The sequence below is a fragment of the Lissotriton helveticus genome, chromosome 7 (assembly GCF_964261635.1).
Source record: "Lissotriton helveticus chromosome 7, aLisHel1.1, whole genome shotgun sequence".
In the NCBI taxonomy this organism is placed as follows: Eukaryota; Metazoa; Chordata; class Amphibia; order Caudata; family Salamandridae; genus Lissotriton; species Lissotriton helveticus.
In genome coordinates this window covers 813,086,492-813,100,461 of record NC_136068.1, presented here as the reverse complement: position 1 = coordinate 813,100,461, position 13,970 = coordinate 813,086,492, and the positions used below count along the sequence as shown (strand labels likewise).

The following is a 13,970-nucleotide window of genomic DNA, read 5'->3' as shown; positions in this document are numbered from 1 at the left end:
GATTGCTTGGGGGCAGCAGTCAGCACTAGTGTGGTTCTCCATAGCCATGCATGGATGTGATCTACAGGCTTTTCGGGAGATGTTCAGGCATCCCTCATGCATATGTCTTTTGATGGGTCCTTCTATTTGGTGAAAAGTTTGATTTTGCCCTCTAAGGCTTTAGGGAAAACAGAACCACAACACATTCCTTGGGCCTTTCCACCCCTGCTAGACAGTTCCCTCATCAATTTCGATCCTTCCAAGTGTATTCCAGAAGACTGGCGTATAGACAAGGCCAGGCTCTGCCTTCACAGCAGCAGTCCCCCTAATCTTTAGTGGTTAGGCATGAGGATCAAGCAGACATCGCGCAGGTCACCAGGGATAATGATCTTCTCAGTGCGCCTCCTGCGCAGCATCCGCCCACAAGTCGCTTAAGTTTGCCCTTAGCTTCACACAACCACCCTGTGATAGGTAAGCTCACCAGAGTCTGTTGTAGACCACCTTTAAACTGCAGCAAACTTGCTGATGTGGGGGTTCTCGGTCAAGATGCCAAAGTCACTCCGGACTCCTTCCCAAAGACTTCCTTCAATAGGAGCTGTCTTGGACACTGCTTAGTTCAGGGCCTTTCCTCTGCCAAAAGTAGTCCAGGTAATTTCGGCTATGATCCCAAGGTTTCAGCCTCGGTCCTGGATCTTGGTGAGAGCTGCTCTGAGGCTTCATGGCCTGTTTGCCTCCTGTATCCTTGTCCACTTAGCCAGGTGACTTTTGCAGGCTCTGCAGTGGGATCCGAAGTGTCAGTGGGCCAAACACCAAGGAAACCTGTACAATGTCATCCAGGTTTCGGAGGAGACTGCGCAGGATCTGCAGTTGAGGCTGCTGCCGCAAAGTAACTCCACAAACACAAAGAGGTGATGGACTGAGCGCTGAAACCATTCAGACCCTCACCCCCAGTCACAGATCTGGGTTGAATCCATCATCGTTCTTTAGCTCACTTTTTTATTTTTTTTTGCCGTGTTTTATATAGCTCGAACTAGACCCGAACCGAATCAGGTATCAGAGCGCTTTACATATTTTCCAGTTACGTTACATGAGGACACACTTTCATTTTAGGCACGGGGAGATTAAGTGATGTGCCCAGAATCACAGGAGGTTTTGGCGTCGATACCGAGACTCGAACCCAGATTCCGAGGTCGAGCACCCTAGCCGTTAGGCCACTTCCTCACCCCAGTTCAGACCCAGCCATATGCAAATCAGTCTTGACCCTGTTCCCTATGGGAACAGTCGAACCTGAACTGCCTAGCCAGGTCTTCCCTGGACCGGAAACAAGCATCCTGGGACCGGTTTGGGATAATACCCCTCATCAGCGGCTAGCTTGAATCAAGTGGCAAAGTGAGCAAGGGACCCATGTCTAGTGATACCCTGCCAACTGATTTGCATATGGCTGGGTCTGAACTGGGGTGGCTAAGTGAGATAAATAACGAGGACGGATTCAATCCAGATCTGTGATTGGGGGGATGGGGAGGTGTAGGGGCGAATTGTCTGAAAGTTTCAGAGATCCGTCCATCATCTCCTTGTGTTTTCTTTGTTCGCCCTATGTTGGCAGGGTATGCCCAGACGAGGGTCCCTGTGATGTGGGGAGAGAGAGCATGAGGCCTAATTTATAAATAAAGCTCCCAGTTTTCCGTTTTTACTGATAAATACAGACCGAAAACAATGTGTTTCCTGTCTGTATTTGTTTTTAAATGCAGAATAATACAGAAAATGTTGCTTCTTGTAAGGGGCTCTTCATGCTGTCCTTTATGAATTCCAGGCCAAACGGTTGAGCACATGGATAGCATGGGATGGTGAAAAATGGGATGAGATGTCCTTAACCTCTTCCGTGCTCATGACGGCCCCGGCCGTCATGAGTCAGGGTGGGCGTCCGAGCCATGCCCGATATTGGAATGTCTCAGCACTGCGACGAAATTCACGCCGCAGTGAAGTGGTTAAATACAGGCATAGCTTAACCTACATTTGTATATAATAATATTTACCTGTGGGTGTAGTGTTTTGTTATTTTTGGTTTCCTAATTTGCTAAAACGTGATAGGCATCTAACTATGAGTACAAATTTATCAGTTAAATAAATGTGTAAATGTACCATTTTATGACTCGATTTACTCTCAAAATGCAAAATTAATATGAAAAAATACGAACGGAAATGGTAAAACAAAAAACATAAAACCAGAAGCCCTATTTAAAATGAGAAAGGAACGCATGAATTTACAGCCTCCTGAAATATTTCAGAAAATTAGAGTGAAATAAAATAATTTTCAAACTTGTCTGAGAAATATTAAATCTGCAAACTTTGTGCTTAGATGAAAACTAAGAATTCTCCAGATAGCCCCTCTGTAAACAGTTCAGTCATCACATATATAATGAAAGACACATTGCAAACTTTAAAGAGCGCTTAGCTGAACATAGGAGTAACAAACCTGCTACATAAAGCTTAATTGAAATGTTCTGCCCTGAGAATCAAACAGAAATTTCTCTTTTGACATTGAAGTCTGTTAATAGTGTAAACTAGGAGAAATTGAAATATTTGCTTGAATTTTAAATGGTCTGCAGCACTGATGCCTAACTCGAAAGCATGGACTCAACCTTGTATTATAAATAATCTTTCTCATACAATGATATTTTTATAACATTAACATCAAGGGTTTTTTATACCAAGTGGCACCTATTATTTTAACTTTACTTTCAAATAGCCAGAGCAATCATATGTTCCTAGTTTAAGGTTTTAAAAACATGTTTTTGTATGTGTTAGACTAATTGAAACAGCACGGTATTCCTATGTATCTGCATATTTCACATTAGGTTTCTTCAAATCATTCTTCTTCAGACTGCTCGGTGGAAGGTAACTTCTAAAGAAGCATTGCAGAGAATCAGTGAATATTCTGAAGCAGCTATCACCATCAGAGGCACATACTTTCCTCCAGGCAAGGAGCCAAAAGAAGGAGAACGCAAAATTTACCTGGCTATAGAAAGTAAGTGGAGCTGAAATCTAAACGTAAGGTGTTGGTTCTCTTGGTAGCATTAATGGGTTAAGTGTATAATTTGAAAATCATGAGTATTTCTCAACTTTCTTATATTTTATAGTGTGAGTATAGTCGCAACGTGGTGCATGGAGAGAGAAAGCTACGAGTTGCAGTCAAAGTTGTGATGCAAATCATTTTACAAACACCATTTGCATTGCGTCCGTTTAACTGTAAACTTTTCAACATTTGTTTAATTCTATCTAGTTTGTGCTCGCAGTAGGCAACAAATAGGCATATTAGTCCAGCTTGCACCTTTGCAGATCTTCAGGTAAAGGTTACATGAAATTAAACATTGGTTTTCTGCCCTTTGCTTGAAACATACGTTTCTAACTGCAGATTCCTCATCTGTTGAATATTCTCACAGGTATCAAACTAGATCTGTAAACTTTTCAGCAAAACACCTACGTGCCAATAGGTGATGTCTTGCAGCTCCACGTCAATGTCATTCCTCTCTGGTAATGATGTGCAGAGGCATGTTTAAGCATCACCCTTGTCCACTGACATCAGTTCCTTTCTTTTTGCACAACTAGATGTGGATCCCGAAGTACCTTTTGTTTCTGACAAGACAAATTTTAATATATTTACCAGTATGCATGGGAAATATCACCTTTTAAAACTGCGCCGTTCAAACCTTGTAGAGACTGTTGCAAACAGATTTCTGGGACAGATCCCCATCAGGTTTGCTTTTGGTGCTCTGGGTTAGAACACTACTCCAAGGTCTGTAGCAATTGTGCTTATGTGAACCTGAAGGCTATCTGGGACCTTCAGGTAAACCTCTGTATCGCCAAACACAGGAAGAGCCAATGCCAGGTCCAGGTCAAAAGTAAGGTTTGGTTCCTCGCTCCCGGAGGCAGATCGTTGCAGTCGAAGTCATCGAGTAAGTCTATAAAGAACCACAAGAAGTCTAAACCGGACTCGGCCCCTTCCCATCACTCTCGAATGCCAGAGAAAGAGAAACGGTGTCATCGTGCTTCTCGGTCCTGCGCCAGATCTCCGTCTCCTTTGAAGCCGACTCCCGTCCCAAGGTAAATCATATTTCCAAGCCCTCTGCTGCATTGCAGCAGAGTGCGGGTTTTGGCACCCTACCAACTCCCTCTGGCGCACCTGTGCACCCCAAGGAACCACGAAGACCTCCCACTACAATTCCGCTGGCAGGCCTGCCCTCAGCATCAACTTGAACCTCTGAATCTGCTGTGGGTTTTACACTGGCTTTCGTGCCGACTTCGACCATGGCACCACAACCTGCGTTGGACCCTCAAACATTGCTGCCAGAAGAAAAGGCAGAACTGATTTTGCTCTCTGATTCAGAGCTAAACTTGTTTCACTCTCAAGTGAGGCTGCTCCAAGAGCCGACTGGGCTGTAGCGTTCCGACAACCCATCATACTCAATGCGATAATGACCAATATGACGATGGGGATGAGTACCTCAATTTAATGATGACGGTTGGTATGTGCAATTACAGAGTGCCAGTGGTGTGGATATATTGTCTGGCACTGGATTGGTTGCTCCTCCTTATACTGAGGAATGTGCCTCCTTCACACTGTTGATACGAAGGGCGGCTTCGGTTAGCTACCAATCATGGAGGTAAAAACAAATGTACTGACCGACATCTCACAACAAGGTCAAAAACACACATAGCTTTTATTGCCCTTTCATAAGGCCCTGATGGATACATTACTAGGAGTGTGGGTGAAACAATGTTCTGGGCCTCCAGTAAGCTGAGAAATTGCTCGCCGCCATCTCCCTGCTCTAGGCAACACAGCTTTTCTGAGCAACACCAAACCCTGAAAAGCCTAGTGGTGCAAGTGTCCACCTGTAGAATTAACCAAAATGCATTTCCTACTACCCCACCGGAAAGTCAGTATTAAAGTGCATTGATACCTTTGGCAAGCTCACATTTTCTTCTACCAGTCCTGCCTAGCTTGGGAATCAGTAGTCCAGGTTTTGCCTGCCTTACCCAAAGTCCTCTGGCTCTCACTTAACCAGGCTATCAAAGAGGGCTGTGAAGCGGCAAAGCTTGTGTTGTGCTCTGGGCTGTATACTACTTACTGTCTAGGCCAGAAAGCAGGCACCATTGTAACAATCCAACGCCATCCCTGGATGAGGGCTAGGGACTTATCCAGGTATGAACAGTCCTCATTAACCCCTTCCATGCTCATGACGAGCTCAGCTCGTCATGAGGTACACCTCTCGTACACTCATGACAAGCTGAGCTCGTCATGAACAATGGGTTTTTGCAATCTTCAGCACAGAGTGTAAATCTGCACAGCACTAAAGGTGTTAATGCTCATGCCCTTCAATGCCTCTCGCATATTTGGTGAGAAGGAAAGTTTTGTCCCATGAGCATTATAAAGACAGCAGGGCAACAGCACGGTCCTTGGGTCTTGCTGCTCTGGTGTGACCGTTTCACCAGCAGTTTCGCCTCCTCCCATAGGGGCTATCAATGCCATCTTCATCAACCTACACAACCAGTCCAGCACGTTTCCCAGCCATTCTGTAGCTGAAGCCATGGTTCCACAGACAACTTGGGCAGTGGGCAACCCTGTCCCCCTCTCCTCCAGCTGCTGTAAAATGTCTTTACTGTTTCTTAAAGACATAAATTCATCATCTTAGAGCTAGGATCTTGTATTTTCTCCTAAGGTTGCAAACAGTCACTTCAGTCATTTGGATCCTGCAAATTGTTCATTGGTGCTATTCCATTCAGGGCAGCTGATGGAGGAGCACCTGTCCATGTTGTAGCAGGAAATACAGTCCCTTCTGACCAAAGGGGCAATAGAGAGAGGCGTGGCATCAGCAATGGTCACTCCTGCTACTTCGTGGGACCAAAGAATGACAGAGGTCTTCGTCCTATTCTAGATCATCGCCCCCTTAATGCCGTTCTGCAAAGGAATAAGTACAAGATGCTCACTCTGGCCTAGTTGACATCTGCAATTCACGTGAGCCAGGAGCATATCCAGTTTGCTGTGTTCCCTTTTGGCCTTACCAGCGCCCCTTGCGTATTCCTGAAAGGGATGGTGGTGGTCAGAGTTTACCTTCGAAGGTCAGTGGTCCTAAGCTTCCCCTACCTCGACAACTGGATGCTGAAGGCTGGCTCACCTTTGGCAGTTGTCTCATTTTCAATCTCTCAAATGAGAGATTGAAAGACTGAGGAAGCCCAAGTGGAGCACCAAGGTTCAGTTGTTAAGAACTCAGCATTGGTAGGCTTAGGCTTTGAAGACCTGCTGCAGAAAATTCAGGAAATATTTCGGACTATGCTAAGAAAGAAGGCACCCATTATACCTCGGACTCACAGGCCAACCAAACAGAAGCGCATTCAAAGACAAACAAGCAGCCGTTGTCAAAGAGATAGAGAGTCCTGTTGGTCAAAGATACAACACAAATGTGAACGAACCTTCATGCTCTGACTCAACTTCTAAAGCGAATTGAGAAAGGAGGAAGTCTAAAATTAGTTTGTCGTCGAGCTGAGGGGCAAAGCCATCAATATTGTAAAGAATAAGGTTAAAGCCTGGGGCAGCAGCATTGCTACAAAAGAAAAAATAATGTAATGAAAGCCTCAAAGACTTTGCAGTCCCCACGAAAAGGGCAATGAAGGGACCAAAGAGGAGACTGAACTTGGACCTGATAAGGAAATGTCACCTCAGGATGACACTCTGAAGGTATTAGAAGGAGCAATGGAAAAAGAAACTTGGACTTACAAAACTCCTAGGAACTTCATTCTTGAATGCGCCAGATTGGCACTAAAAAAGAACTATTTTGAGTTCGAGGGTACCCTGTACCTCCAAATAGGAGGGACCTCGATGGGAAGCACATTTGCTCCCAGCGTGGCAGGTCTTTATGTGTACCACTTTGAGGAACAATTCATCTTAAATAACCAGAATCCATTTTTGTCACACATCCTTCTCTGGAAGCGCTATATAGATGATGTCCTGACGATATGGCAAGGGCCAGAAGAAACGCTGCTAGATTTCTTTAAGTGGATCAATACCCTGGACAACAACCTGAGATTCACATACACACAAGACCCCACCACCCTGACCTTTCTCGATCTAACAATCACAAAGGAAGGAAGACGCTTGGAAACAAAGACCCACTTTAAACCTACGGCCAAGAACAATCTTTTACGATTCGAGAGTTTTCATCCCAGACCATTGAGAGAGAATCTGCTCTATGGTCAATATTTAAGGATCAGGAGGAATTGTAGTAATATCAGCGACTACCGTGAACAATCAGGAGACCTAACCCACAAACTCCAAGCAAGGGGCTACCCAGACAGCATCCTGAATAAGTGCCAAAAACGTGCAAGGAACCAGCCAAGAGAAGCCCTTCTGGAAGACACTCCTAGAGAAAAAACAGACACACCTCTGACATGTGTGACTACTTTTTGCTCCGCGTCCAACCTAATGTCAAAATCCATCAATAAACATTGGAAGATCATTAACACTGGCAATCTGAAATGGGAAAAAACATTATTTGCCTACAAAAGGGCAAGGAGTATACGCGACAGTCTGGTGAACACTAGACCTAGGAGACAAGCTGAAGAAGAACCCACAGTGCTCAATATTTGGGGCCTACCTAAGGTTTTGGGTCACTACAAATGCGGGAATTGCAGTGTCTGCCCCCTAACAGAGAACACCAAGACATTACAGCTGGAGGAAGGCAAGATCTGGACCATCAGATCCCACACTAATTGCAATAGCTCGCTGGTGGTGTACCTTATCACTTGCCCTTGTAACCTCAGATATGTGGGCATGACCAGTAGGAAGGTCAAACAACGCATATGTGAACACCGCAGCACGATCCGCTGCCAAAAAACAATGACCAAACTAACAGAACATTTTCTGTCCATGAAACATGGCCCCAATGACTTCAAATGGACCATTATTGAGAAAGTTGAAAAGGAAACCAACCTTTTCGAAAAGGAACAGCGTTGGATTTACAGATTGGCCACTCACAAACAGGGCCTGAACGATAATATTCCCTGGAATTCAGTAAAAAACTAACCACTCTCTGTGAAAACTCTTGTGTACCTCCTATTCTGCTGCATGCTTTGAGAACTCACTTAGCTGCAATATAATTGCGCTATTTTTCACTTCCCCACATTCGTTTTGTAAGGTATCAGTCACATTCCCGGTATGCCTGCATGGTTTTGAATTTTTCACGACCAAACAGTCACTAGTCACGAGATCACAAAAATAAATAAAGAATATCACTTTAACGCTGTTGACAGCTACCGGCACGGCATAACGTGCAGTGACGTCCAACTGTACAGCACCCCTTTCTATTGGTTACTCAGCCGCTCACACGCCCTGCGCCGATCACGTCCTACCCGCCTAACCACGCCCAACCCGGAAACGGCACACTGATTTACCTCGCCGACCCGGCAGCCCAGTAACCCACGGAGCACTCGCGGTGACGGTCTAGGTGTGAACGGCACCTCATTTTCCTCGTACAAGTAAGATTGTTCCTGTGAAGCGTAGCCTCTAACCCCCATGACAAGAACGATATTATTATTATTTTTCCAATACTCTGTATTCTCTACCTAGATCGTAACGAGAATACACGTCGATCCCGGAGTGGCTCATGGAGCATTGAATATAAAAGCTCCTAGTAAGAGGATCATTCCGAATCATTGTTCACTATAATCGTGCATGTTAATCACTACCGGACTCCGTCGCTTCATGTGTGGTCGTTGTGCTAGGTCCAGAATCAGTTTTTAATTTAGTCTCTAATTCACGTATTTGTCATTTTAGTCCTGCGCAGTCGCCTTCACTTGCACGACGACTCCGCTATCTCTCAGCTTCTGAGACACAAACACCCAGCACTTCGCCGTTATGTGTCCAGTGCCTTTTCCACAACTAGCGCTGACACTCAGTGATTTCAGTATCTTTGATACATTGGGTGTGCCTCCACGTGGTATATGGCATTATTGGGACTTATCTCACTCGTCCCTCACATCAAGGTTATGATGTATGTTGATGCACATCACCATTGACCAATTGTGTGTTATGTCTGTGGTTTTTATATGTATTTTAGTTATCCACAACCCTTTTTCCCTTATTTCTTCCAACAGGTTTTTTCAACAGACTAAAGAAGAAACCCTTTTTATTGGAGACTCATTTTGTTTCTCCCATTGATACCTACGAGGATAGGGTGCGCCTTAGCGTGCGCATACCGTCCCGTAAGTGCCCCACGGTCCTGACGAATACCTGTTAATCTGACACATAGGTAGAAACATGTAGACCAAACCTTTTTATCCCACACGCCAATTAGTTTTCACCGACAGCTCTCCTAATCGGGCAACAGGTGCTTCTTTCTTTTAATTATATCCGCTACACCCCAGAATAAATTACGTAAGTGGGCAGTTCCGGATATTTTTAATAACACTTAGTTTTTTTCCCTTTCACACATAAAAAGCAAAACCAGCTCCACTGTAATCAGGTGTCGCAGCACACCTGGATGGCATTCGGCTGTCCGGGTGGGACCCCGATGATGAAGCATGTCACCAACTAGGTTGGTGAGTGAGGGGTCTTCTTAAGGACAAAGGACGTCCTCACTTTGGATTGTGGCTAACACACAGACTCGCCTCTACTGAGGCTGAGTGTATCCCCCAGGTGTAACTCCCTCTTTGTTGTTTAAGGAAATGTCACCTACAACTCCTGAAACTCACTAGTTGCTACAGAAGCGCTTTTGTGAAACAGACTCCCGGGTCCCGCTAGACAATAATACATAAGAAGAAGCTATTTGGCAGGATGTTGAGGCTGACTGGCCTCTGTAGGTGCTTAACTCATCTAACCATCACCGCCAGGTGTATGCTTATTTGGACAAGAGAGGCAGACACCTATAGGATACAGTTGGAGGAAGAGGGAATTGTTTCCTTTTGGAAATACTCCTACCGACACAAGAGAATCCATTCTTGCCTATATTACCCAGTAACATACATCAGGGTAGAGAGGCTTTCAAAGAGTCAGCTTCTTCAGAGGCAGTAACTCTTAGGGTAGAAAAAACATTTCGAAGCATTACCTCTCACCATTTTTATATCATATCAGAGCTAACATGCTGGCTGACTCACTGATGGCCACAGCCTGTAATGGAGCTACAGCTCCATTTTCGCCTGGAATACTATCAGACAAGAACAGCATGAGGCTGAAAGCGTTGGGAAGGATGATGGAGGGGCCTACAGCAACACAGTGGAGGATAGCAAACTCCAGTCCTCAGCTCAACAGATTCACAATGGAAGATAATTGGCTGTATGCATCATTTGCCTTAGGAGTTTAGAAAGTGGGCAAAGAGTATCATTCAAGAAGTAACAACTGTGTCACAAGATGTCTGAAATACACTCGAAATGCTGCAGACAAAGTAAGAAGGCCTTTGAGCACAGAGATGGTAATAAGAAAGCATGCTCTGTTCAGAATCTTATGGTTTAGACCTGAGGTATTGGGGAATGTTATGAAGAAGCCCTTCAGAGACCAAAACCTATTTTGGACAAATCACTGCAATAAATGTCCAAATATAATGATAGTGCAAGGGTCACAAAAGAGGGTCTTTTTAAAAGAGACACACCAAATCACCTAATGTGTAAATGCATACAGTAGGTATATATCTGGAGTGGCAAAGTGGAAGTAAAATGATGAGTTGGAATGCTTCCCAGAGAGTTGCCGTTGGTTTAGACTATTTGAATGCATCCATCCCATCACCTCTTGTGTGATTGAACCTAGTAAGTTCCATAACTGGAGACATAACAATCATTAGTCCATTTGATAGACTGCAAACTCTTATGCTTCTGTAGGTGAACACCCTTCAGCCATAGTTGACTATACAGGAGGAACTTCTAGAAGGAATCTATTTGCTATACTGGTAATTAAAAAGCCAGAGAACAAAGCAAAGCTGTAATTCCTCCCACTAAAGATGGCTAATTAATTCTTATCACCTCTTTACTTAGTGTCAGTGAGTTACAGATCACAGATCATAGTCTTCTCAGACTCAATATACAAATTCACCTTAATAGCATGGTCATGAGAACTAATTCATAAGTTATTACAGAGGTTGTCTTTTTTTTCTGTGACAATCAATCCAGTGACCTGCCTTTTTCCAGCAACCAGAGACACTGATGGAATGAATCAGTTGCACTGGATTTAGGAAGGTTCATTATATACTACTGACAGGAAACTTAAACGCTAAGAAAAATGTAATCATTTTTGTGGCACACATGGCGCAAAGCATAGGGGAAGGGTAGTGCAGGCCATACTGACGTTGCAGGGGAGACCTTTAATTTAAAAAGACAGTGTTCAGGGAAAAAGGAGCTACATTAGTGTCCCTAGCAAATGTCTCAATCTGTGATATATGAATGACAGCACCAGGGACATCAGACATACAGTCACAGAATACTATTGTGTGAATTTTCATGCAAAAAGGGATGCACAGGTGGGACAGAAGCTTCGAAGACGTATTTTTGCAACCACCCAGGCTCCACTACCACCTTCTTCAGAGAACTACAACTGTTAAATAATCCTTGAGCACCCTGTGAATATAGAAGAGATTCATGTTGCAAAAGAAAACAGTTACTTGTAACAACAGTTTTGGGAATTGAATCTTGTCTGGATTCATATGTGACCCACCTACCTCCATAGTGAAAGTGTGTATTAAAAAAACAATCTGAATAATAACAGGAAGTAGATTAGAAAAAATGTGGTCGACCTGCCTTTTTCCAGCAACCAAAGACACTGACAGAATGAATCAGTTGCACTGGATGTAAGAAGGTTCATTATATACTACTGATAGGAAACTAAAATGTCAGAGTGCAGGGAAAAAGGAGCAACATCAGTGTCCCTGGCAAATGTTTCCATCATGTGTTGTTTCAACAGGGAAAAAGAATCTGAAGATGGCGACAGTGTATTGGGGCATTCTGTTGGATACTTCTACCTGCATATTCCTTGTCTTTGGATAATGTTCCCATGAGTGGACTGGATCCGAAAAGCATTTATAAGAGCGCTGTGATGTCGGTAGATGGCATTGACTCAATTGCTGCGTCAGACGTAGACTCAAAATGACTATGTTTGAGTCATAAAGCCTGAAGACCAGCATCACAACGGTAGTTTGTAGAGGAAGACCTTTTTACCAAAGAGCCTACGTCTCACTCACTCTGCCTGACTTAGTGAGCCACGTTGTATACACAGTGTAGGGAGCGAAAAAGGCGTAACCATTGGAAGAATTATATGATCCTTATGTTACTCCCTTTAAGCTTCATGTCCCCCGATCCACGTCCTAAGTGGCTGTTCGAGCTTTTTCCTCTTGGGGGCTCCCCCAGCCATACCCATCCTTCATAAAGAAGTGCATTAAGCCACTCTGAGTGAAGAGGGGGCATATCATCCACCCATTTGCAACAGATTTCTCAGAAGAGCAACTTTCTTCTATTGCCACTTAGCTCCTCTGGCCCCTCTGTTATCCCAAAAATAATCAGAGAGGCTTACCCTAACATCCACACCCACAATATTCGAAATGGTCTTACCCACTTCTTCCTAAAATATCTTTATTTCTGAGAATTCCATGAAGATGTGGATGTCTGTTGACTTCTCTAATCCATACTTGGCACATTTGATAACGCCCACTTTCCACATCTTCAAAATCTTGTACAGCGAGAAGTAAGCTCTGTGAGAATAAAGTGTGCATCAATGCTTGCCATATATATCTTTTAACTGCTCCCTCCACAATCATCATCTCCACAGTTTTTCAGCCAACTTGAAATCCCTCGTCCAAAGTCTCTGAGATTTCTCAGTACCATATTGATCCTTCCTTTTTCCCCTGGGGGTTTCCTCGATAATTGTTCTTCCAGATGTTTCATAGATCTCAAATCCACTCAGCTACTCTGCACCCAACTTTTCAGCTGTACGTACTTGAACCTTGAAAGATTCCCTCCCATCTCTTTGTTTAGCTCATCCCAAGAAAGTAGACTGGAGAGATCACCCAGGACTTCATGCCTGCTGTCTTTTTTGGTAGACTTAGTTTATCTTCAGGCACTCCGGAGTGCCCGGGTAATCCTATATAGGAACTAAATAGTTGTAATATTCTGCTTTCTTTGCACGTCTTATACTAGACCACACTTTCGCCATGACTTTCAGTACTTTCAACTTCACATTTTTGAAAAACTTCAGGTCTCCATATTTAAACAGGAAGTGCATTGCCGCCCCTTTAACTTCTCCTATTATGGTTTTAAACAGAAGTCCAATGTCTGAGTATCTGGAGAGTTAAAGAGCATTTTGGCAGTCTTCAGTTGAAAGGCCCAGGCATAATATTGCATGCCTGGCAGGCAGGTAACCCCCCTTCCCCCTTTCACTCCTTCATCGCAGCTTTTTCCATGCAATCCTCGCCCCTTATATGCACATGCAAAGCAGTTTATTGCCTACTGTATGCTCTCTAACCAACTTGTATCTAGATCTATGGAACACTTTTAAAGAAAAAACAAAATTGAGGCAAAATCACCATCTTTACTAGACTAATTCTGCCAAAAATCATCAGAGGCAGATGAGCCCACCCCTTCATCATCTTACTTGTTTCCACCAGAGCTTTCCCAACCGGGATTTTGATGATATCCTGCATGATCTTTATTCCCAAATTACTTATCTCATTTGGTGGTCCAGGTGGACAACCAACTCTTCGTGGGGTATGTTGGTGCAAAGAAAGATCAGGTAGTGCAGAGGCTGGCCATCTCTAGAGGAGTCATGCCCTGCATCAAAATCTGCTACACAGCCTCCTGAAGGTTTGCAAGTTCATTCCTCCGGAGCTAAAGTGGCCACCACTGTGTTAGCATGTGGAGTTTCAGTCCTGGATATCTGCCAGGCAGCAATGTGAGTTTAACAAAGAAAGGGCAAACGGCAGACCAAGGTCCAGCACATCCAGTCCATATGTACAATAAATTCA

General features: G+C 44.1%; 1 protein-coding gene across 2 annotated transcripts in view; it reads left to right on the top strand.

Annotated features, from left to right (window-relative positions):
- The window catches only part of DDX46 (DEAD-box helicase 46), a 1,223,843-nt gene that overhangs the window by 1,136,497 nt on the left and 73,376 nt on the right, over positions 1–13,970 (top strand). For both annotated transcript variants that reach the window (XM_078653270.1, XM_078653271.1), the window contains exon 21: positions 2,860–3,004. In XM_078653270.1, coding sequence (XP_078509396.1) covers positions 2,860–3,004 — 145 coding nt within the window. The remainder of the gene's footprint in view (positions 1–2,859; positions 3,005–13,970) is intronic.